The sequence below is a fragment of the Malania oleifera genome, chromosome 9, assembly GCF_029873635.1.
Source record: "Malania oleifera isolate guangnan ecotype guangnan chromosome 9, ASM2987363v1, whole genome shotgun sequence".
NCBI lineage: Eukaryota > Viridiplantae > Streptophyta > Magnoliopsida > Santalales > Ximeniaceae > Malania > Malania oleifera.
The window spans coordinates 97,063,695-97,090,239 of record NC_080425.1 but is presented as its reverse complement, the minus strand read 5'-3'; the positions used below and the strand labels follow the sequence as shown (position 1 = coordinate 97,090,239).

Sequence of the window (26,545 nt, the reverse complement as noted above, 5' to 3'; positions counted from 1 at the left end):
CACCCTAAACCCTAAACCCTAAACCCTAAACCCTAACCCTAAACCCTAAAGCCCCTACCCCCCTACCCCCTCCCCCCTCCCCCCCACCCCCTACCCTACAACCCTCAACCCTACAACCCTCAACCCTACACCACCCAACCCTACAACACACAACCCTACAACCCTCAACCCACCCCCCAACACCCACCTAACCCTAACCACCACTCCCCCCTAAACCCTAAACCCTAACCCTAAACCCTAAAAACCCTAAACCCTAAAACCCTAAACCCTAAACCCTAAACCCTAAACCCTAAACCCTAACCCTACACCCTAAACCCTAACCCTAAACCCTAAACCGAAACCCTAAACCCTAAAACCCTAAACCCTAACCCTAAACCCTAAACCCCAAACCCTAGCCCTAAACCCTAAACCCTAAACCCTAAACCAAAACCCTAACCCTAACCCCTCACCCTACACCTAAACCCTAAACCCTAAAACCTAACCCCTAAACCTAAACCATAACCCTAAACCCTCCACCCTACACCCTAAACCCTAAAAACCCTAAACCCCTAACCCTAACCCTAAACCTAAAGCCCTAACCCCTAAACCCCTCAAACCCTACAACCCTAACCCTAAACCCAAACCCTAACCTAAACCCTAACCCTAACCCTCAACCCTAACCCCCAAACCCTAAACCCTCTAACCCTACCCCTCAACCCTAAACCCTAAACCCTAAAACCCTAAACCCTAACCCTCCCCCCTCCCCCCTCACCCCTAAACCCTACAAACCAGAAAAAAGAAAACAGAAAACCGAAACCCAAAAAGAAACCCTAAACCCTAAACCCTAACCCTCAAAACCCTAAGGAAAAAACTCGAAACCCCGAAACCGAAAAACTAAACATAACAAAAGAAAAAAGGAAAAACCCTAAAAACGAAAACCTAAACCACAAACCTAAACACTAAACCCTAAACCTAAACCCTAAACCCTCAAACCCTAAACCCTAAGACCCTAAACCTAAACAATAAAACCCTAAAACCCTAAACCCTCAAACGATAAAACCTAAACCAGAAACAATAAACCCTAAACCCTAAACCCTAAAACCCTCACCTAAACCGCTAAACCCTAAAAACCCTAAACCCGAAACCCTAACCCTAACCTAAACCCTAACCAACCCTAAACCCTAAAACGCCTCCCCCCTCCACGCCCTAACCCGGTAACCTCGCTCCCACCCCCTAAAGGCCCTCCCCCCTCACGAACCCTACCCTCCACCTCAACCCTAAACCCTAAACCCTAAACCCTAAACCCTTAAACCCTAAACCCCCCAAACCCTAAACCCTAAACCCTAAACCCTAAACCCTAAACCCTAAAACCCTAAACCCTAAACCCTAAACCCTAAACCCCTAAACCCTAAACCCTAAACCCTAAACCCTAAACCCTAAACCTAACCCTAAACCCTAAACCCTAAACCCTAACCCTAAACCCTAAACCCTAAACCCTAAACCCTAACCCCTCAACACTAAACCCTAAACCCTAAACCCTAAACCCCTAAACCCTAAACCCTAAACCCTAAACCCTAAACCCTAAACCCTAAACCCTAAACCCTAAACCTAAAAAACCCTAAACCCTAAACCCTAAACCCTAAACCTTAAAAACAAAACCCTAAACCCTAAACCCTAAACCCTAAACCCTAAACCCTAAACCCTAAACCCTAAACCCTAAACCCTAAACCCTAAACCCTAAACCCTAAACCCTAAACCCTAAACCCTAAACCCTAAACCCTAAACCCTAAACCCTAAACCCTAAACCCCACTTACGGCACTTGGCACAACGCACGCGAGATGGATCCCCCTACGTACCCTTCTGTTACATATTATGGAGCTTTCTTGAACCATAATTCATCTTCTTCCACTGTTCCTCTCTAGAACCAGTCTGAGAACCAGAAGATACTAGTATCTTCTTCTGATCGTGTGCCTCCTCATCCTACCGAGACCAACCTCAACTACGACGACTTTCTCCACTAGAACAGAAAACTCCCGAATCTGCAGCATTCCCACCAGCATACAGATGTCCTTCCTTAGGCCCATCTCAAACATTCGAGCCTTCTCGCACTCGTTCGAGATCATACACGGCGCAAAGTGAGACAGTTCGATGTTTCTAGCTACGTAACTTTACACTATTAGGGTCCCCTAAGTCAGACTTGAGAACTCATCTGCCTTTGCATCATGGATGGAAGCCAAAAAGTATCTCTCAAAGAATGCCTTCTTAAAACGACCCCACATCATCCCTGATGAATCAATTCTCTGCTCCTCAAGTAGACTCACTGCTATCCACCACCTCTCAACTTCTATTGCCGGCTGAAACGTAGCATAGAGAACTTTCTACTCGTTGGTGCAATGCAAAATTTTCAATATCTTTTTTGCCTTTTGCACCCAATTCTCTGCCATAATCAGGTCAAATCCCCCAGTAAACGTCGAAGGATGCATGCGGGTGAACTTCTCAATGGTGCAACCCATAGCCATAGGTGGATGCTTTTGTCCCCTAACACTTCGCACGATCTCTTGTATAATATGCCTGGTCAAACCCCGAGGCACGGAAGGTGACCCTTCACTCGCAGTCCCCTTCGAGCTACTATCCCATCTTTGGGCTCCATACTGAAAATAGTATAGGAATAGATTAGCATTCCTATATCATAGCACAATTTCCACAATCATTGCAGAATAATTATGTTAAACTCTAGCCTCTCAAACCTAGGTCTGCCCTACCGCACAAACACAAAACCATCAATGGTTTGCCGTGATTTTACTGAAATCGTTATTCTAGAAAAAACATAGAACTTCGCTAATGAGTCCCCGTCTAGCGACAAGAAAACCCTCGACCTACTCTACCCATTCCCTACATGCTATACTTTGGTATGTTCACAAAATCATGCCTAACCAAGTCTACAAGACCTAATAACCTGGTTAGCTCTTATACTAAGTTGTCATGCCCCAAACTCAGAAATGGGCCCTAGGGTGTGATTTAGTAACCTAATATGTCCCTATATCATACAACCGTCCACGATACCATACAATGCAAGGGTCCGACCCCGTAGGGTTCACGTATACCCTATCCACAATCACATATACCATATATGCAGCAGAATAATTCAAACTAATGTCTTCACAAAACCATACCAAAGTCTATACAAAACATGAGCTAATTCCCCAAAATACTTAACATACCCCGAGTGTCTACATAACCAAAAATAACAACCCGGTAAAGGACCAGTACTTACACGAGTACTTCTACACAGCTAACCAACCACCACACTTCTGACCCACTAGGACGCTAGTGTCGGCTACTCAAAGGACCTAAAAAACATTTGCATGATAGGGGTGAGACAACTCTCAGTAAGGGAGAAATATGTTATATCAATGTGTGGATACATAAGTGTTATTTTAATAGCAAATATACATTTCACAATGCTAGTATTTTTACAAATGCAGTTCCAGTATACATACGATACAAAAGCAATACGATCTGGTGTCTTCACACCTTTCAGCCTAAGTCGGACTGTTTGGTGGTATTTCACACCCTTAGGCAAAAAGTTGGATTGTCTAGTGGTATTTTGTAATGCCCCAACCTATGTCTGCCAGGGAGCACTGCGTCTCTCCTCCTCCACCTGGACCAGATAATAGGGGGCGGGCCTTATCGGACTAATGACTGGCCCCGTAGACCAACACATGTCCTTTTCAGTGTGTTTTGTCATCACTCACACACTTTCTAAGAAAACTTCTTAGGAAGTCACCCATCCCAAGATTGCTCCAAACCAAGCACGCTTAACCGTGGAGTTCTTATAAGAAGGCTCCCGAAAAGAAAGGTGCACCTTGTTGATATGGATAGTAACATTTAATCCATTTAAGTCTTTCTTTCATGGGGTATCGCATTCTCCCCCACTTACAGAACGCAACGTCCTCGTTGCGAACCCACATTTTCCAAACCTAGGCGATGTGAATCTCATCACACTTCTGACTAGGTAATGGCTCTGATACCATCTGTAACGCCCCAACCTGGGTCTACCAGGGAGCACTGCGTCTCTCCTCCTCCACCTGAACCAAACATCAAGGGGCGGGCCTTATCGGACTAATGACTGCCCCTACATACCAATACGTGTCCTTTTCAGTGTGTTTTGTCCTCACTCACACACTTCCTGAGAAAACTTCCCAGGAGGTCACCCATCCCAAGATTTCTCCAAGCCAAGCACGCTTAACCGTGGAGTTCTTATGATAAGGCTCCCGAAAAGAAAGGTGCACCTTGTTGATATGGATAGTAACATCTAATCCATTTAAGCCTTTCTTTCACGGGATATCACATATTTCACACCCCTTCAGCAAAAGTCAGTGCCCCCAGTAACCTGGCATAGCATAAGCCCCCACAGCATTGAACCGGTGCAGGTCTGGTGTTCTCATACCCTTCAGTAAAAACCAGTCGATCGAGTGGTATTGCGCACTCTTCGACAAAAGCTGGACATCAAAGCCTGCATTCTTATTCCGACTCGGTTCAATATCTCGACATACAACATTTTAATCCGGCCCGGTTTGATATATCCCCATCGATATTATCCCGCCACGGCATTTTCACAAAACCTGGAACATTTTAGAACTCACGTCCCTATATCTCATTTGAATAATCACAACCTATTGTAGTTAACTAGCACACTTTACTACAAAATACATCATTCAAATTCACTATCTCATTCCACACTCATTTGGGTAAACATACAATCGCATATCAGGTATTCCGGTTTAAAATAATTAAAGGCTCGGTTATCTCTATATCACAATTTATACCAATATAAAGTTTTCCAACGAAAACGGAGATGAACCCGAAACCCCCAATTTTCCCAAAAAGGTAAACCGAAAAACCCATAATTTCACTTGATAGATTTTTCCAAATAAGTAATCAAAACATCCGTAGAATCGTAAACTACAGTTTTATCGATTCAGATTACAAAAACAACTGATATAAACAGAAACCCCTTTCCTTTCATGAAAACTGAAACACAAACTTAATTGGTCCAAAACAACGATACGAGACCCCCAAAACCTAAAAATCGAAGAACAATACTTCAACATATTCACAACTACGACAGATTTACCGAACTAGAAACGAAATCGGACTCTTACCTTAATTTTGGATCAAAACCCGAAAATTCTCGAAATGAAATTTCGATCCGCTATAAACGTAGAGATTCCCCTCTTGATCCACGTGGTAACGTCGGATCGTTGATTCGGGCAACAGACAACCCGAAACCCTAGAAAGAGAGAGTGGTTCGAGTTTTAGAGAGAGAGAATTTTAGTTTACTTAACAATGAAGAAATGAATAGATATTTATAACCCTTTTGACCTGGCCAGACTCATTGACGAGATGACGTTCTCGTCGACAAGCATAAGAAGGGAGTTTGTCGACGACAGAGTTGCCTCATTGACGAGCCTGAGATTTTAGAATTTCCCAAAATCCCTCGGAATCCTCTCATCGATGAACCTTTGAATTTCGTCGCCGAGCTGTATAAGGGACCTCATCAATGAGAAAAGGAGTCTCGTCAACAAGCCCTGCTAATTTTTCCTTTTTAATTTCCTTCCTTTTTTCTTATTTATTTAATTCAAAATTCTCGAGTCGGGTTCTTACATTTTTTAAAATCACATATTTTCACAAAAGAAATTTGTTCCCAAAAATCGGGGTCCATTTGCACTCATATTCCAAAGTTTGGCCCCTTTCTGTTTTTCCAGCGAGGTTTACATCTCCTCCTTAACTTTGATTTTTTAACTTCGCTTCATGCACTTTTTTTTTTCACTCCACTCAGAATTTCGATAAATGGCCTACATCTTCTCACCCTGATTTCGATAAATGTGCCTAAAAATGACAAGTCCAACAGATCATTCAATACAAAGTTATGCCCCTTTGTACTGATTCCATAAATGGCCTACATCTTCTCACCCCGATTTTTGACATACCTCTTCTTCTTTTTTAAATCGTATATTTTTTCACCCCAAATCTGCTCCCATAAGCTGCGGTCCAACTCCACTCATTTTTCTAAGTTATGCCCCTTTCGTTCTTTTTTTGCCGAATTTTTATCTCCCCCTTAATTAAGCATTCCTGACTCCATTTTTTGTGTTTTTTGTGTTTTTTTTTTTTCATTCTACTCAGATTTTTGAGCCCAATGCACCCGTAAAAAGACAAGTCCAATAGATGACCCAATACCAAGTTATGCCCCTTCGTACCGATTCCACACACTGCCTATATCCTCGCCCCGATTTCCAATGGACCTCTTCTTTTTTTCTTTTTTTCTTTTTAAATCGTGCTTTTTCTTAGCAAAAACTCACTCACCAAAGATGGGGTCCATTGGCATTTAAACGTCAAAGTTATGCCCCTTTATTTTTTTTTTGAAATAAATTGACTAGCAAAAGATGGGGTCCAACTCCATTCATTTTTCTAAGTTATGCTCCTTCAAGCTTTCTCGATCGGGACCTAGATCTCCTCATCCAAATTTCCGATGGACCTCTTCTTTTTTTCTATCAAAATTGTGCCTTTTCTTAGCAGAAACTCACTCACCAAAGATGGGGTCCATTGGCATTCAAATGTCAAAGTTATGCCCCTTTATTTTTTTTCCAACGAGATCTAGATCTCCTCAATCGGAACTCCAACGGACCTCTTCTTTCTTTCAAAATGCATATTTTCTCAATACATATCCGCTCACCAAAGATGGGGCCCATTTGCATTCAAATTTCAAAGTTATGCCCCTTCATACAAAATCCACGCATGGCCTATATCTCCTCGCCCCGATTTCCAATGAACTTCTTCTTTCTTTCAAATCGTATATTTTATCAACATATATTCACTTGAGAAAGATGGGGCCCATTTCCATTCAAATTTCATAGTTATGCCCCTTCAAACTTTTTCCATTCGGGTCCTATATCTCCTCACACTGTGCTTTCTTAAATCACATTTTTCAACAACACAAATTTCCTGTCAAAAGTTGGCGTCAAATCACATTAAAAAAAAAGTTATCTCTCTCCGAAATTTTAACCCAAAAGCGAACCCGATCCCTCAAACCCAAGCCCGAACTCGAACACGACCCCAACCCCGACCCCGAACCCCAACTCGACACCGAACCCAAATCCATACTCGAACCCCAACCGCATGCGTGAATAATAGGAGTACTAACAATATTAGTACTAGTACTCACATTAGTCGTACTATTACCAAAAACACTACTACTACTACTATAACTACTCATGTATGCTAAACTCTAAATAACTTATTCCAATTCAGACTCTAAATAACAAAATCCGAATTCAAATACCAAACTCGAACCGAACTTCAACCCCAACCCCAACCCAAACCCGAACATCAAAACTTGAACTCATACCCAAACCTGAACCCAACATCATATATCGTACCATCGTATTGTATATCGAACATCGAACCGTACATTGTACCTTAAGAAGCGTATCGTACCAATCGCACCGTATATCGTACATCAAATCGTATATCGTACCATCATACAGTACATCGTATCGTATATCGTATATCGTACCATCTACCATAAATCATATCATATATCATACCGTCGTACTGTACATCATATAATATATCGTACCATTTATCATACATCGAACTATATACTGTACCATCATCACTAGCACTAGCAAACACTAGCACTATCATCACTTGAACTCTTCTTAACGATTCTTCTCTACTCCCGAACAACACTCCTGTCATCGACCACCATTACGGGGAAACCGTTGCCATCTCCAACCTCTCCCATGCCCTCTTATGCATCGGTTTGCGAAGGCGATGTTATCCTCACTATCGCCCCCAATTCGATCTACATCCCCGTGCGCTTCGTTGCATTCATCACTTTTGAATCGCGACCACTGTTAATTCCTCTTATTCCGTTCATGAGATTTCGCAACTTTGAATTTGAAGGTCGTCAATAGTATATTTACAAAACCATTCATCAGCTGAGCCCCTTTGCAAATCCACTTTTTGCAAGCTTTCTCGGCATTTTTTTATGACATTTAGACGAATGCTTTTTTCTCATCATGTAGCCGAATAATTCGAATACTGCTACATCCTTCAGATTATACTTGACAAAATGGATAAAATTCCGTTAATTTGACCCACATCAAACCCGTTTTAACCGACTTATAATCAACTGTTTGCTAAATGAGTCGAATATGATTTTCCATCTTCATATCCGCCTCCTTAGCGGGTCGGGTTAGTTTTATCTGGCGGATATCCGCCAAACCACTTAAAGGTCCATTACTAATTAGCACATAAAAGTCCAACTGCCCACAACCCACTGCGCAAGTGCCCTGCCCAAAGCCCATGTCGTAGTGCCCACACAGCCCACGCGCCAAACAGACAGCCCACACGACCACAAAACCAGAGTCCGTCAATCCCACTCCTAGGCCAGCCCAGTCCCAAATCTCAAATCTCAAATTTCACAACACCTCACGAACGTCTCCTCCCTCTCAAGCCCTAATCTTTCCCAACTCATAGTAGTAGCTCATCAATCATCTACAACCATCTCCAGCATTTCGTGCCTCCTTGTCCAGAGTTAAGCTTGTTCAGGGCATTATGCTTGCCTGTGACCGCTTATCTCGTATGTTTGGGATGAGTTTCCATCATGTAAATAGTAGTGTAGGGTTATTTTCCAGTATTAATTTCATTGTAAGCTAAATAAGGCAGTATGACTCCTTGGTCACTTTGATGTTTCTTAGTGCCAGAGTGAGAATAGCCCAGAAAGCTCTTTAGGGGAGGGTGAGTGTTCATCAATCATTGTAAAACTCATTAGCTATTGTCAATGTGTTTAGCCTATTTTCTTGTTTGCTTGTCATGACTTTTATGAATTGATTATTATTTCTGTTGTTATTTGAATCAATGGTCAATGAAAATTTCGTGAATAAATGTTGGTAAATAGACTATAAAGAAGATTAGTTAGCGACAGCAGCTCCCGCTGAAGCAATTGTAGCAGCTCCGGCGCCCATTGATTTTTGTTTTTCTTCAAATCCCCAATCTGCTCTCGCTCGCCGCTAGGCAGCGCCACGCTGGTTTAGAATTCGATTGCGTCATCCTTCCGAGCCCCTTCTCCCCTCAGGTCGTCTGCTCGGAAGCTTCCGCTCGAGCCCCTTCTCCCCTCAGGTCGTCTGCTCGGAGCCTTCCGCCCGTAATAGAATACTCCTGCAAGGCGTTTTCGCTGTAATCAAACAAAAATGCCTTACGAAGTGGATGCCACTGAGGTTGACTCCGTCGAGAGAATCAAGGATCCCCAAATCTCGTCTCTTGACGTTAGTGACGATGATGGCGGTAGTAGTAGTAGCAGTGGTGATGATGAGGATGTGCCTGTAGTTCTAGGTTTTGTTGAGAAGCCGGAGAATCAGTGGTCTCTTCTTCGCCAATCTTTCCCCAGCAAGGCTGGGGGCGTGCCTGTATACTTCTCATAAAGCATTTGATGATCACTTGGTCATGCTTTTATTATGCAATGACTATTGAGTTGGCTGATTTGTTGTGCTTGCAGGCTTGGCTGGATCCTATCAATTTACCATCGGGAAAATCTTGCGTTTGTGGCTTTTGTGGAGAGCCTCTGCAGTTCTTGCTTCAGGTTATTTTCTTTTCATAATTTCCTATTATTAACTTTCCTTTTTAATCACTCTGGAAAATGGTTCTCATCAATTGAGCGAATAGTGGCTCATTTAAGTTCTTCTGTTGCGTTCTTCGACTTCTTTCAATTTTTAAATAATTTGCGTTAAAAAAAAATTACACTTTAAAATGAAAGCGACATGCTATACAAATAACACATTTTCCAAAACTTCTAATTTGGATGAGAATCAATAAAATGTAGAGACCTCTTCTATTTTGAAAAACCTTTTGTGACTTCTTTTTGATCATAAACAATGGAATCATCCATTGCCATATATAAAACATGAGCAATTTAAAAATACTGTAAGAAATGAAATGTCACAACTTCTTTCAATTTTTAAATAATTTGTGTTAAAAAAAAAAGAATTACACTTTAAAATGAAAGCGACATGCTATTCAAATAACACATTTTCCAAAACTTCTAATTTGGATGAGAATCAATAAAATGTAGAGACCTCTTCTATTTTGAAAAACCTTTTGTGACTCTTCTTTTTGATTATAAACAATGAAATCATCCATTGCCATATATAAAAACTGAATGATTTAAAAATACTGTAAGAAATGAAATGTCACAATATATTATATATATATATATATATATATATTGACTTATCTTAATGGGGGTAGGGAGGGATATAACTCAACGATAGAGTGTCACCTTGACGTGGGGAAGTCATCGGTTCTAGCCTGATTATCCCTGAACCCATAAGATGGCTGCATTGACAAATCTATCTTATTCTCCTCCCTGCATCTTATTATATATATAATATGTCTACTATAATAATATATAATCAAATATATTGTTCATTTTATATTTTTTAGGTTTATGCACCAATCAAGGATAAAGAACCCACATATCACCGAACAATATTTGTGTTCATGTGTCCATCAATGACTTGTCTTCTCCAAGACCAACATGAGCAATGGAAGCGTGATTTAGGAAAGGCAGCCCAAAGGTATTCTTGGAAAGGCTATTTTATTTTTTGAATTATATATATATATATTTTTGGACAGGAAATTACGTGGTTTGGTATCATTTAAGTATTTTTCTTACTTTTTATTTATTTATTTATAACCACCATATTCTTCTTACTTGGCTTGTATTTCCTGGCCATGGAATGGTTTCACAAGTGTGAAGGTATTTCGTAGCCAGTTGCCACTTTGCAATCCATTCTACTCTAGCAAGTCCTCAACTGAGAGTGGAAGTGCTGAGCCTTCTGGTAGTGGAGGTAGTTTGCAACTTTAGCGTTGTTGTTTGGTGCACTCTTCGCAATTTCAAATTGTTTGATAGCTCTCATGTTGTTCATTCTAAGATTTGTATATGTGCTATCTATCTATACCATATCCAAAAGTATGTGTATGTATAGACTATAGAGTAAGACATATTCTGTGTGAAAAAGTGCCAATAAGTAGTAGTTATTATATCTGCACTTTCCTTTAAATACCATAATGACACAAGTATCTCATGACAATCTATTATACCTATATGTTTGTTTTAACTTCCAACCATCAAATTCCATGCTCTCTCTCTCTCTCTCTCTCTCTCTCTCTCTCTCTCTCTCTCTCTCAATGAGGATGTTTCTTTAGCTTGGGAAAAAATTGTTTGAGGTTTATGTGAATGAAATGTTATGGATTGTTGAAGAAGGGAAAAATAGAGTGAGCTGCATTTGAATGTCCAAACGACAAGCAATATGGGTGACTTCTATATGCTCTGGGGCAGATCTGGGAGCAAACAGATGAGAAAGGCGCAGTGATCAGGCACGCTCCATTGTCAGTCTGTGTGCTGTTGAACGAGATAGGAGCCTTTCTATATATTCTGATTTGAAGAGTTGGAAAGCTATGCAAAGAGATGATAGGAGAAGAAAGGCAACTCTTATGAAGGACAAGTGAATCAAGATCCTTCTGAATGCAACACTTGGTTTATTGTAGCCGAAGAACAAAATAGCGGTAGGGATTGCTTGTGAAATGACAGGGTAGTTTAAGACTTTAAATGGAGTGGAGATTTTGAACGTAATTCTGAATGAATTAAATGAGGTACTAGTTGGGTGCTTTGCAGGTGTAGTAGTGCCTGCTAGAGGAGAGATGCTAGGTGAATATATAACATTTATGTTTATTAATTGGTGTAAAGCAACTGTGTAGGCATTGACAATATATACTGTGCCCAACTCGGCTGTGTTTGTTGGCAATGTGAACAATCTTTAATCATATTGGAACAAGTTGACCATTTCTCAACCTTTAATACCTCATTTGTGCAAGGATCATAAAAGTTGACCATTTCTTAACCTTTAATAGCTCATTTGTGCATGTTTTCCATTTGAGTGTTTTCTAGATCATGAAATAATGTATTCTATAAGACTTTGATAAAAAAAAAAAAATTTCAGTAATCCATCAGATAGGGATTTGAATCGATGTTAGGTGTTGCATGCATACATCTTTTTAGTTTCTATGGTAGGGTACAAAATTTGAATGCACAATTTATGCAATTTTAAGTTCATATGATTCTAGATTTCATATGTATTCTTGATTATCTCATTTGCGGTTTTGATTGTTAGCTGCACTCTGTGATTGGTGTGGTACTTGGAAAGGAGATAAATTATGTAGTAGTTGCAAAAGAGCACGTTATTGCTCAGAGAAACACCAGGTAATTAGGAGCATTTTTTTTTTCTTTGTTACATTAATTTATTTGAGACACCCTTGCAAAACACCCTCTTATCACCTTGCAGGTTTTGCATTGGCGCTCAGGTCACAAAATTAATTGTCAGCGGATAGTCATTTCTTCTGAATTGAATTCAAGCCTCACTTGCAGTGGAAGCAGTTTGGTACAGATGCATAAAGGCAAGTGAATTCGATGGTGTTCCCCTTAGTAATTTGGCAGAATACTACATCCACATGGCAAACATTCTTGTAGATTTTGAGTGTCAAAATGTTTGGCCTTCCAATTATAGTAGTATTTTACTAGGCATTAAATGAATAGATCATAGAGTTTTTATAGTAATATATTTGAATTTCCTTGTCAAATTTTCTTGTTTTGCGAGCTTAGGCTTCTCAAAGGTGACTTTCGATGAGTTGAATTGAAATATTAACCCAATTTTCTTTATCCCCATGTTTTTTCTCTTGATTTTTCCCTCTCTTATTCACCTTCGTTGTTTGCATATTGGAATCAGAGGCCCAGAGCAAAATGCTATCCTCATACATGCTGTTGAACGGAGCTAATCAACTCACTAAAGCACCATTCATTCCTAGTCGTCCCTGCCAACTCTGAAACCAAAACCTACAATAGTTCAAATTAAAATTACAATAAAATAATTGGAAGCCCTAAACTGGCAAAGTGCCAAAGCCCAGCTGCCCTCTGCCACTTGATGTGCAGTCATGTACCAATTGAAGTTTCAGTGCCAATGCCATGCTCCACTGTCATCACCAGCCCATTGTTTCCTGCCAAGGATGACTCTGCCACATTCAGAACGCACTATACACTTGTCTGCACCTCTCATGCATTAGATAATTCCTGCAACTACCAGCAAATCAACTTAAAGTTGTCCTCCAACTGCCAAAGCAAGCTTGACTTCAATAGCTGCTGAACATGAGCATAGCTGCCACACAACATTCAAACCTTGCCGCACTATTCAAAGCACTAACTGATGTCATTCTTTTGATGGCAACCTCCAGGATTTCCATCTTCATTGCAGAGTGTCAATGAGGTCTGCATGACCTCTGCCTTTGTTGCAGATTATTGCAGACCTTTGTAAACTACAGAGTTGTTGCTTCACCTCAGCATTTGTTTGAAAATCTGAGCATAATCTCCTTGACAGGATAAAGGAAAGAAAAGATAATCCAGTGTGACTTCTCAGCCGAGAACCTTTTAGTCATTTACAACCAATCTAGTTACCCAAACCCAAGTTCCCTTTATACCATTGCTTAAGCCTCTGCCCATTATTTACCTAGCCCATAATTCAGCTAGCTTAACAGTTTAACCAACATTTTATGCAAGCTTGCAACTAATTCCTTTTTTTAGCTGCTGAGCTTTGTTAGTTTATTAACCAAATCAAAGAAAATGTTATCTCACTTGCTATAGGGAAGAAGATTTGGAAAACAACTTATCAATGTTGGCATTCCCTTCACTCCCTTCTGTCCTTAGTTGATGACCTTTTGCTTTTGTTACAAGATGAGAACTTGTTGACACAACTGGAGCAACTCTCATTGAAATTGTTGGAGGATGCATTGTCTTCATCTAGGAAGCATTGGTATTGACATGGGACACAGATCAAATATGATATTGATGTAACAATATGGAAATCCAAAAAAAAAAAATGAGGATACAACACGACCAAGATACATTAATTAATTATTTATTATAATATATACATACGCATTTTTCCTTTTAGATGACAAATATCAAGGTAGATTTAATTCAAAATGAAATTATATAAATCATTCGTGCACAATTATCACCACATTTTACACATTTTAGGTATACAATCATCAACTACATTTATATTAGGGATTATTGGTCCAACAACATAAAGACATCTAGCAAATGGTCAACAAGAATTTAAAAAAAGAAATAGAAAACTGACATATTAAGTGATTAACAAGAGTGGTGTGTCGGTGATGGCTTTAGAGAGAGGCAAGGGCGGACGGGGGGAACTCAAGGAAGGAGGGAAGGAGAACATAGAAGGAAGGAGGATTGGCAACGGACTTACAGGTTTACTAGTCATGTTATCTAGACTTGAATAATTGAAGGCTAGAAGCTCGAGCAATTGAACTAAAGAAGAAATGAAGCCGAGTTCCCAACAATCTTCCCACATCCCATTGTCTTTGCTCTGGTGGAGCTAGGGTTGGGAGGTCCAATGGTGCTTTTCGGTGGCGCTAGGGCTCCAAAGTCCGAATTCTTAATCCACCATTGTTGAAGAGCTTTTGACTCTCTTTCAATCTCTCGACTTCTCCTCATATTTATTTATTTTTTATTTTTTAGGGTTTTGCTAACCAATTGAAGGGCCAACAAAATGCAATGCTTTGTTGCAAGGAGTGTCCTTGACATATCCTGGCTATATTGTGATGTGTCCATGTCTAAAAACAGAAAATAATTAATTAATTTCCAACTTGTGTTGGGGTGTATTGGGCAGGTGTGAATATTTGATACTTGTTGGATGTTGACAGTGACAATTTAGGTTCGAAGAAATGTCAATGTTCCCTAGGTCTCCATCAATTCAAGTAGCAGTCATTTATGAGCTTATTATGAGATAGTCAAATCCAGGTGTTAAGGTTGCTGTTGCTACTTCCCACTTCTATTAGTGGGATTATGAACATCCCAACTTCAAATACTCCCTTTTCCTGCCAAACGAAAGTGGTGTTCCAGTTGATTGTGTAAACTTCTTAAGAAATTCATGCAACTATCAACATTTGTACCTCCATTCCTGAAAATAAGGCTGAGGTTAAACCGAGGTTAAGCCTTCTCGTGTGATGCTCAATCTTGAATGTGATAAATTAATCCTCAACATGTTGCACTCTTGTGTAAAACTCATTAATAAGGGGATTTCTTCCTGTTGCTGTGAACTGGGTGTTGGAGTACATATGGCTTTAATGCCTGTACCATATTTTGCCGAAGCATATTCAGAGAAAAACAACAATTTTGGGATAGAGTAATGTAATTCTGAGGAAGGGTCAACCATGGAGTGTGAAGCAATAAGGTTCATTTATGAATTCTTTTAGAGGTTCCCACATGTTGAGATATCATTCTTGACAAGAATATTGGCTTCCCTCAAACTTAGTTTCTTTAAAGTTTCAGCCTTTGTATTTCTTTGTTTATTTATTTTCTTTTGGAGCTTGAAAGGGGATGTGTTACGTTAGTGCCTTGTATGTTTTGAACTACCCATGGTTTTTCACCATCCTGCGTGTAGAACTTGAGGTCTTGTTTTTTCCAGCAGGAGAGAATGAAACAATGTGGGAGAAGCCCACAATTCAAATTTAACACTTATTGAATTTTTGAGATTTTTAGATATTGTTGTGCTTTTTATTTTTCATTAATTTCCTATTTCCATAGAATTTTGATAATTTATTAGGCTATAAATGAATTGATCTTATGATTTTTAATTGTTGGGAAAGTGATATCTTAGCATACTTAGGCTATCGTATTTAATTTTCTTGCTTTGGATACTTGATGAGGGAATAAGGCCCGCAATATCTTACTGTGCTCATAAATTAGGTCTTTACATAATGGTGCATAACACTAGATATATTGAATTGAAATATTGAGGAATTTCTCCTTTGTTCCCTTTGTTTCTCCTTTTGATTTCTTCCTCTCCCATTTGCCCTTAACTGTCTAGCATCAAATATTTCCCCTAAATCTCAATGCCTTTTGATATTCAAATTTTTAGAGCTTCACATTTGATTTAGAGTTTTATTTGTAACAGTAGCAAGCAGCACTCAATGGCCAGAGTATGAGATCATAAGTGAAGACGAATGTGAATCTGATGCAGAAATGTCTACAGATGGTGCATACGATGGTTCTTTGGTTGCTAGAGACAAAATGGATGAAACATTTGCAGCCCTTCTGAACAGTTTTGGGGTATGCGTTGCTGTGTCGATTATCTTGGAATAATAATCTTCAATTCTTCTGCTTTAACTAAAACATACTTTTATGGTTGATGAGCAGGAGGATGGTGACAGAAAGTGTTGGGCCTCTTTCCAAGAGCGCATAGCTAGGGCACCTGAGCAAGTTTTGAGGTGGTTGGGCATATTTTTCCTATTATCTTTTTTCCTATTAATACAATTCTTTGATGTTCTCATGCACTTGTACTATATGTTGTACTATACAACATTGTATGCAAAATATCACTCAAATTTAGGGGGAGCAAAAGATACAAGGAAAATCTACTCTAATTATCTTATGTATTAAGGCTGTGTACTAGTGTACTCGTGGTCTCCATGCAGCCTAGGTTAGTTATTTCCTTGTTACATAGGTAATAGCTAGTACATTGTTAATTTTTTTAATGCCCTTGGTCAAAATTTGGTTGGATTAAGTGTTTGTTAAGGATATTCAAAATATATTACTTTTTGTGAAATAAAACGTGCGGAATGGTGCATCAATTATGATGAACAATACGGAAACACACACAGTTAATGAAAGCAATAAACAACACAAGGATTTAATGTGGTTCAGCAGAATGCCTATGTCCACGAGAGCAAGCGGCGGCTGAAATTCACTATATTCAAAAATAGGGTTACATCATTGTATTTGTACTAACCCTAGACGTACAGAGGTATTAGAGGATTCCTCAAATACCGCTGTATCAATTCGGGGAGGATTTGTCCCCGCATCCCCAACCTATTAACCGTCCCAATTTAAAATTCAAAACTGACGCTGAACAAAACAGTCGACAGTTTCCCTTCACTGGAGGAAATCGTCGATGCACTTATGTCAAACTGTCGACGGTTTTCTTCTAATTGGCTTTTGGCTGAAACCGTCGATGTAACCGTCGATAGTTTTTCTTTAGACTAGCTTCCTTATTTTCTTCAGTCTGCTTTCTCTGTACAGGTGTTCCACTTGATATGAGCCACATACTACAACAATCTTCACCTTGGCGGAATATTCACCCCTTAGGAGAATAAGAAAACATAAATCTGGAGCTCCACCTGGGACAATAGGTTGGGACGCCTTCCATCTAGCATCTAGAGACATTAATTAAGTCCAAGAAGTGCTTGAACTTGTTTGTTGTAACAGGCTTTGTCAACATGTCCGCTGCATTCTCATAAGTGTGAACTTTCTCAAGCAATAGTTCACCAGAAGAAACCAATTTCCTGATCCCGTAAAACCTCGCATCTATGTGCTTGGTTCTCGCATGATACACTTGGTTCTTTGCCAAATAAATGACACTCCATCACAATGCAACTGAACTCTACCTTGCTGAATACCCAGCTCCTTGACCAATCCTGTAAGCCAAAGCTTCCTTGACAGCCTCAACCACTGCCATATACTTTGGCTTAGTAGTAGATAGTGCAACTAGAGATTGAACCATGGACCTCCAACAAATAGGCCCTCCCTCAAGGGTGAATACATATCGTGTGGTAGACTTTATGTTATTCAAGTCCCCTGCATAATCTGCATCAACATATCCCACAACTGAGGGACATCCTGTTGTTTGCCAAACATGATGCCATAGTCTGTAGTGAAAATCCACTTGACTGCATTCCAATTTGATAGGAACTTGCTCACGACACTAAGAACTTTTGCCAGATCCGGTCTTGTACAAACTATAACATACATCAAGTACCCCACTGCACTGACATGTGGAACTTTTGACATGTCTTGAACTTCATTTGTCTTCGAGCACTGGGTGGTAGATAATCTAAAATGATTCACCAAAGGTGTACTCACTGGTTTTGCATTATCCATGCTGAACCTCTCCAACACCCTCTCAACATAGCTATGCTGAGATAACCATAATCTCTTGGAAACTCTGTTCCTGCAAATCTTCATACCAAAAATCTTCTTGGCCCCACCAAAATTCATGTCAAATTATTTGCTCAACAAAGTTTTCAACTTGTTGACCTCACTCATACTCTTTGCAGCAATCAACATGTCATCCACATAAAGCAACAACAAAATAAATGAATCATCATCAAGGCTCTTCACATAAACAAAACAATCATACTCACATCTCCTGTATCCAATCTAGATCATGTAGGAGTCAAATCGCTCGTACCACTACCTCGGAGACTGCTTCAGCCCATAAAGTGATTTCCTCAATTTACAGACCAAGTGTTCCTGTCCAAGCCAACTGAAATCTTCTGTCTGTATCATGTAAATCACCTCCTCCAAATTACCATGGAGAAAAGTTGTTTTTCCATCCACTCCAAATGCATATCAAAATGTGTTACCAGGCCCAACATTGCCCTGATGGAAGTTTGTCTTACCACAGGGGAGAAGGTCTCATCATAGTCAACCCCTTTCCTCTGTGAGTAACCATTTGCTACTAGGCGCGCCTTGATTTTTTCTCCATTTTTTTCTGATACAATTTCTTTCTTCTTATTCACCCATTTGCATCCTATCGTTCTCTTCTCCTCTGGAAGCTACACCAACTCTCATGTCTGGTTCTTATGTAGAGACTCCATCTCCTCCACCATAGCATTCATCCATCTGCTTTTCTTTTGGCTGTGTACTGCCTCTTGAAATGTAGTAGGATGTCCTCTACTTGTAATGAGTGCATAAGAAACCAAATCATCGAATCCATACTTGGTGGGTGGCTTGATAGTGCGTCTGGGCCTATCTATAGCTATACTGCGATGTTGCTGATCTCCTGAATTAGGACTTCCTGCATTCTGAATATTGTCATCTCTACCATGAGTATCTAGCTCCACCTGCACCACATGTTCATTGTTGTTGTAATTTTCTGGCACCTATTTATTTTCTTCCTGAGTATGCTGCAACATGACTTTCTCATCAAAAAACCAAATTTCTACTGATCACCACCTTGTTTGCCTTCAAATCCCACAACTTGAAGCCTTTCATCCCTTTCTGATACTCCAGAAAAGTACACTGTCTAGACTTTGCATCAAGTTCCAATCTCTCACTAGAAACATGCACTTAGGCTGGACATCCAAATGCTCTCAAACCAGAGTAGTCTACCGCATTGTCTGTCCACACCTCCTCTACTACTTTCCTATCTAGAGCTGCCCTTGGTGACCTGTTAATCAAGAAACGTGTCATATTTACTGCTTCTACCCAAAAGTTCTTTTGCAAGCCCTGCTTTCAACCTGAAACACCAAACTATTTTAGTTATTGTTCTATTCATCATTTCCGCCACACCATTCTGTTGTGGTGTCTTGCGTACTATGAAGTGTTTCCTAATGTCATGCTGCTCCACAACTCCGTGAACTTTGAATCTGTGTACTCAGTACCATTGTTGGACCTGAGGCATTTGATTTTTCTCCCTGTTTGGTTTTCTACTTTAGCTTTCCACAACTTGAACTTGGCAAATGTTTCTGACTTGTGCCGTATGAAGTACACCCAGACCTTTCGTGAGTAGTCATCAATAAAACTCACGAAATACGTGTCCTCCCCCGTGATGTTACTCTTACTGGCCCCCAAATATCTGTATGAACATAGTCAAGAATTCCCTCCGTCTTGTGTGTGGCTATCTTGAACTGCACCCTATTCTGTTTGTCAAGAACACAATACCTGTAGAAAATTAAGTTTGCATGTTTTGACACCCTTCAATAGATTTTTCTTATGAAACTTTATCATCTCACACTCACCCATATGACCTAACTGCATATGCCACAAGACTGTACTATCTGGCTCAGACTTTACAGCTGCAGCACCTCCTACAACTGTAGTACCTAGCTAGATATTTCTTGCTAATTTCTGCCCCTTCATCCCTGTTAAGACACTATTACTCACCTTCATTACTCCACTTGCAGACTTGTAATTAAATCCATTACAATCTAAAGTGTCCAATGAAATCAGATTCTTCCTTAAATCCGATATATGTCTAACAACACATAATGTTCTAACACCATCAAACATTTTAATTCTAATTTTCCCTATTCCAACAATTTTGCATGATGCATCATTACCCATCAGAACAAGACTAGAACCTGCTAACCTGTAGGTGTTGAACCAATATTTATTGGGTGTCATGTGATAGGAACATGCCGAATCCAGAATCCAAGAATCTATGAGATGATTTGAACTGGATGAAACAGAAAACATATCCCCATCATTGCTCTCTGAGTCTGCTTCTTCCACTACATTCGTAGACTTTGATGGACCCTCTTTATTCTCTGTATTCCCCTTCTTTTTCTCTGGACAATCTTATTTTATGTGCCCCCTTTTCCCGCACTTAAAACACCGTGTCCTTCCTATTCCTGGAATTGGGCCGAGATTTATTGTTACTAGGTCCACACCGGAACTTGCTTCTCCCACTTTCCTGGTTACCCCTTACCACAAGCCCTTCACCTTGTAAATTCTCATCATTGGCTTTCCCCACACAAGAGTTGTAACCAAATTTTCATACAAGGAGAAGCAGGTTGGGAATTCAGTAACATCAACGCCTTGTCTTCGTCTTCGAACTTCACATCAACTCGCTTCAAATCATCGATGATCTGGTTGAACACGTTGATGTGATGGTTCATATCAGAACACTCTGACATCTTAAGACCATACAATTTCTGCTTAAGATAAAGCTTGTTCGTCAATGACTTGGACATATACTGACTTTTTAGTTTCTGCCAAACTGCCGCCGTTGATTCCTCATCCATGACTTGATGCATCACATCATCAGCTAGGCAAAGCCTGATAGTTGTCACAACCTTCACTTCCAGTTCCTTCCAATTGATGTCGTCCATGCCTTCTGGCTGCTTTTCGTATAATGCCTTCATCATGCACTGCTGCACTAACTGATCCTTGACCCTCCTTTGCCATAATCCAAAATTTCCAATTTCATCAAACTTGATCATGTCAAACTTCACAAAAGATATCCCAGCCATTGTAACCTATGGCTCTAATACCAATTGTTTGAAATAAAACGTGCGGAATGATGCAGCAATTATGATGAATAATACAGAAACACACAGATAATGAAAGCAATAAACAACACAAAGGATTTAATGTGATTCGGCAGAATGCCTACGTCCATGGGAGTAAGCGGTGACTGAAATTCACTATATTCAAAAATAGGGTTACATCATTGTCTTTGTACTAACCCTAGACATACTGAGGTATTATAGAATTCCTCAAATACCCATGTATCAATTCGCGGAGTATTTTCCCTAGCATCCCCAACCTATTAATTGTCCCAATTTAATTCAAAATCGATGCTGAACAAAATCGTCAACGGTTTTCCTTTACTTGAGGAAACCGTCGATGCACTTATGTCAAACCGTCAACAGTTTTCTTCTAATTGGCTTTTGTCTGAGACCGTTGATGTACCTATGCAAACTGTCGATGGTTTTTCTTCAGACCAGCTTCCTTGTTTTCTTCAACTTGCTTTCTCTGTACATGTATTCCACTCGATATGAGCTACATACTACAACATTACTGTTGTTATTTGCTAGAATATGTAGTTGTATGGTTATGTAGTGCTTGTTTTTAAATGAATTTGTTAAACTCCTTGTAGCTAAATAATCTGCAAAAGGCACAGGTAGGCGCACTGAAGCGCACTGATTCTTCAGGTGCAGTGAGTCACGCCTTGAAATTTTTGAAGCTGTTAAGAAATAAAACGTAGCCCGAACCAGCCCCAGCCCACTTCCAACAATCCAGCCTTTGACAGTTTGACTTGCACCAGCCCTAGCCCTTCGTCCCTTCGAAGCAGCACAAAAGCAGCAGAAGAAGTTCTTCTTCGATCAATCGATCTTTCGAAGCAGTATGAAACCAGCAGGAGCCCTTCGTCTTCAACCCTTTGAAGTTTGAACCAGCACGAGGCTTTTGTCTTCGACCCCTCAAACCAGCAGGAGCTCTTCGTATTCATGCCTTCAAACCAGCAAGAGCCCTTCGTTAGTTTGTCTTTGAGCCTTCGAACCAGCAGGAGCCTTTGTCATTGAGGTTCGAGCCTTCATGAGTCGTCATACTGCTTCAATTTTCAAACAAGTAAGTCATCGTTGTCGTCTCTTCTTTTTCTTCTTCTTCTTCTTCTTCGTCAGTTCTTTTTCTTCATCTTCTTCTTCTTCGGTTCTTTTTCTGCTTCTGCTTATTTTTTAGTTCTTCTTCTTCTTCTTCTTCAGTTCTGCTGCCTCCTACCAGCAGCTGCTTCTTATAATATTAACTTGCATTAATCCTCTAAGTTAATATTATATAATGTGTAATTAATTATGTAGTTTAATTCAGGTTTATGTTTTATAATTAATATATAACATTTTTTACTGAATTTTGCTGCTGTTTTGTAATTTTTTTGGAAAAGCAGTATATAAACTATACATTTTTCTGAAATATATTAATATATAACATTTTTACTGCATTTAGCTGCTGTTTTATTGTACTCTTTTCTTTTGATATTGAAGATGCTTTTGGTCCTTCAGCCTGGCAATTTTATTTCATTTCTAATTAGAAGCTTGAAATCTTGCATGTGTAATTACTTATGTTGAACTATGTTTGTTTCACTTGGAACTTGGTTGTCATAATTTCTATTGAATATTTTGGCATTTTAAATTCTAATATAACTATTGATGTGTTTTTATATCAATTACCCACCAAATAGGCATTATACACAATTTTAATAATTGCGTGCCTCACCTTTGCGAGGTGCGCGCCTTCACCTTGCGCCTCGCGCCTCGGCTCCAAGAACCCTCTGCGCCTCGGTGCACCTTGCGCCTTTGACTAGTATGATTAATAGTTAGACAAACTTAAAGAGAGGGCTCATGGCCCAATTCTTTTTTGAAAATGTTAAGTACAATGCTTGACGCAAATTGTGAGATCTCAAACACATTGGTACAATTATGGAGTATGTGAAACAGTTCTTTACTTTGATGTTGGATATCTAAGACATTTCAAAAAAAAGATAAGCTATTTTATTTTCTTGAGGGGTTGATACTATGGTGAAAGGCAGAACTTTGTTTACAAAAAGTTAAAAGACTTGCCTACTGCACAGGCTACCGCGGAACGCTCGGGTGACTATGTTAGGGAGAATTCCACAGTGTCCAAAGAGAGTGGCATGTTGCGTGGAAGCAACAGAAAGTCTTTGAAGGGAGCAAACCCAAAAAATGTGGGAGCTGAACCATGGCATCAACTTTAAAGGAAGTTTCACCATCTCAATATTTCAACATATTCAGTGGTAACGGTAAGTTAGCATACTTCTTATATCGAGGCCCTCATTGAGTTGTCGATTACCTTCACAAGTCATCGCTCGATGCCTTACAAGCTTCCATTGCTAAGGGGCCATAAGGAGATGATGAAAATTAGGAGGAGCCTTGAGGATGGGTGCAATGTGGTTACTTGACGTGTTGGAGAAGCAAACAAGTGAACCAAAAGTTAGCTAAGCAAAAGGGTTAATGTTTGTGGATCTGTTACCCAAACTGTGTCTCATTGGTGGAAGTGCAAAAACTCAATTTGAACTTGGAGAGGGACTTAGAACGCATGAAATTAGTTAATTTTGCAGCTCGGCCTACTCTAGGAGTAGCCAAGCAAGTGATTGTGAAGATAGGACTGTGGGTAGGACATGTAAATTTCAGCCATGCCAATGGATGATTTCCAAGTGATACTTGGGATGGAAATCTTGAGGGAGACTAAGGCAGTACCGATGTCATTTGTTGGTTCACTCTGTCTAATGGGATAAAGCCATGCAACTCAAGAAGGGGTTGAGAAGGAATAAACAAACATAACTTGTTATGTTGGTGGTGAATGAAGAGGTAGGCCAAGACAAAGTGCCTACTGCCACCCAACAAAGTTGTGATATTAGATAAGCTACTGCACAACTTGCGTCTGTGAAAAGGTGTGGAGCATGAGATTGAGTTGTTACCAAGGGTAGGCTTCCTACTAAAGGGTTATATTGGATACCACCTCCAAATTAACAGAGTTTAGTAAGCAACTTGATGAGTTATTAGAAGCAGGCTATATACACCCTTTGAAAGCATCGTTCGGGGCATCAATGTTGTTTTAGAGGAAACGTGATCGGAGCATGCAAATGTGTGTGGACTATTGTACGCACAACTAGGTGACTATAGGCAACAAGTATCCCATTCCGCTGATTGTTTATTTGTTTAATCAACAAAGTCATGCCTTTACAAAACATGACTTGAGGTTAGGCTACTATTAGGTAAGTACAACAGATGGTGATGACTAGAAGACTTCTTGCGTGATATGACACTGGGCATATAAATTCTTAGTGATGCCCTTCGGATTGACGAATACGCTAGCAACATTTTGCACATTCATGAACTAGGTGTTTCATGAGTATCTTGACTAGTTTTTCGTGGCATATCTGAATGACATTGTTGTCAATAGTTACACTCTATAGGAACATGAAGAGTATCTACAAAAAAGTGTTTGACAGGCTGAAGGAGAACAATCTTTATTTGAAGAAAGAAAAGTGCTCTTTTGCTCAAAAGAGCATCAAATTCCTTTGTCCTGTAGTTGAACAAGGTCATATTCGGATGCATATGGAGAAGGTGAGGATTATTCAAGATTGGAAGATCCTAATGACATGAAGGAGCTGCATTCCTTTCTTAGAATTGTCAACTACTATCAAGAGTTTGTGAAGGGGTACGTAAGGAGAATTGCCCCATTAATAGAGCTACTGAAGAAGGGTTATAGGTGGAACTGAATGGAGGAGTGCTAGAAAGCCTTGACAACTTGAAGGAAACCATGATATGAGATATGGTACTTGCTTTTTCGGACATCATTAAGGTCTTCAAGGTATAGACATATGCGTTAGACTATGGCCTTGGTGGAATCTTGTTACAAAATGGGCATCCTATTGTGTATGAGAGTCACAAGCTTAGTAAAGCAGAGTGAAAGTACACAATTCAAGAGAAGGAGATGCTTGCGGTGATACATTTTCTTCATATATGCTGACATTACTTACATAGGTTGAAGTTCGTGGTGAAAATAGATGGCTGCCAGTCCTTTATTTATATGGTCTAAGTTATCACCAAGCGGGCCCGTTGGCAAGAATTTTTGATGTAGTTTGATTTCTCGTTTGAGCACAAGGCGGAGCTTGCGGCCTTACAACTGGTAACACACTTGACAGCAAGTGAGATTACCACGATGATGCATGAACGCATAAGGAGAACCTTATTAGAGATCCAGCTGCCCAAAATCTCATAAAGTTGGTGGAAGTCGGCAAAGTGCACCAATTCTGGTTAGAAGATGGATTACTAATGATACATGGTAACCGACTCTTTGTGCCTCAAGCTCGAGACCTAAGGAAGTTGAGAGAGTGTTGTAACATCATAGGCAGGCCATCTAGGATGGTGTTGCACTTTGGCAGTGTTGAAGCAAAGGTAGACAAGGTGAAGCGGAATATCTTGGGGCTGTTGGAGCCTTTTCAAGTACTAATGAGACCAAAGGAGAGTGTCTCACTTGACTTCATCACTGACTTGCCTAGGGTCATAGGTATAGGGTCTATACTTGTGATTATTGATAGGTTTTTGGAGAATGGTACCGCACCGAAGTAATGATCGGCAAAGGAAACAATCCATTTGTTTTTCAAACAAGTGGTTAAGTTTTGTGGTGTTCAGTGTTCCCTAAGACATCGTTAGTGATCGAGTTAGAAGATTCATAGGGAACTTTTGGACAAAACTTTTTAGAATCCTTAGTTCACATATGTTGTGAATTGTGGCTCACATATTGAGTGGATAGCATACACAAAGGGAAAGCATGAAGGGAATCAAGCAGTAGCAGGGGAAACCGTCGATGGATTGGCTCTAACCGTCGACGATTTGGAGCAAGATTTAGACAAAATACATTCTGTCTGAAACCATCGACGGTTTCGTTTAAATCATTGACGGTTTGGCTCGGGATGCCCAGTGCAGATTTCAAATTTTGAATGGAGAACGTTAGTATGGTTGGGGTTTGGAGGGAAAACCTCCGAAAACTCTATTTATATGTCTTATCGGATGTATTTCTAGAGTGGGTTGATAGTTGTTGAGAGAATTGAGAGGATTCTTGTATTGCTCTTGTAATTTTCACAAGAAGATAGTGAATCCTTGCTGTTTGTTTCCATGGATGTAGGCATTGCCGAACCATGTAATTTCTTGTGTCATTGTGATTGTTCTTACCTTCATTTACTTGCCATGGTTGTAGATTGTTCTGCATATTCACCATTAAAGTGATGCATTGTGTGTTTGATTCTTTACGTACAAATATATATTCCGTTGTGCATATTTGTGGGTTTTACACTACAAATTGGTATCAGAGCATTGTTGTAATGGCATCTGGATCCATGGTTC

General features: G+C 39.9%; 1 protein-coding gene across 2 annotated transcripts in view; it reads left to right on the top strand.

The window, feature by feature from the left end:
- Positions 1–8,956: 8,956 nt before the first annotated feature.
- Positions 8,957–26,545, top strand: part of LOC131164627 (uncharacterized) — a 33,564-nt gene continuing 15,975 nt past the window's right edge. Inside the window, exons 1-8 of one of the 2 annotated variants that reach the window (XM_058121956.1) lie at positions 8,957–9,453; positions 9,543–9,626; positions 10,487–10,620; positions 10,796–10,893; positions 12,217–12,305; positions 12,388–12,499; positions 16,075–16,229; positions 16,317–16,387. In XM_058121956.1, the coding sequence (XP_057977939.1) occupies positions 9,238–9,453; positions 9,543–9,626; positions 10,487–10,620; positions 10,796–10,893; positions 12,217–12,305; positions 12,388–12,499; positions 16,075–16,229; positions 16,317–16,387 (959 nt within the window). In that variant the 5' untranslated portion in view covers positions 8,957–9,237. The remainder of the gene's footprint in view (positions 9,454–9,542; positions 9,627–10,486; positions 10,621–10,795; positions 10,894–12,216; positions 12,306–12,387; positions 12,500–16,074; positions 16,230–16,316; positions 16,388–26,545) is intronic. The other variant, XR_009139298.1, reaches the window with a different exon arrangement.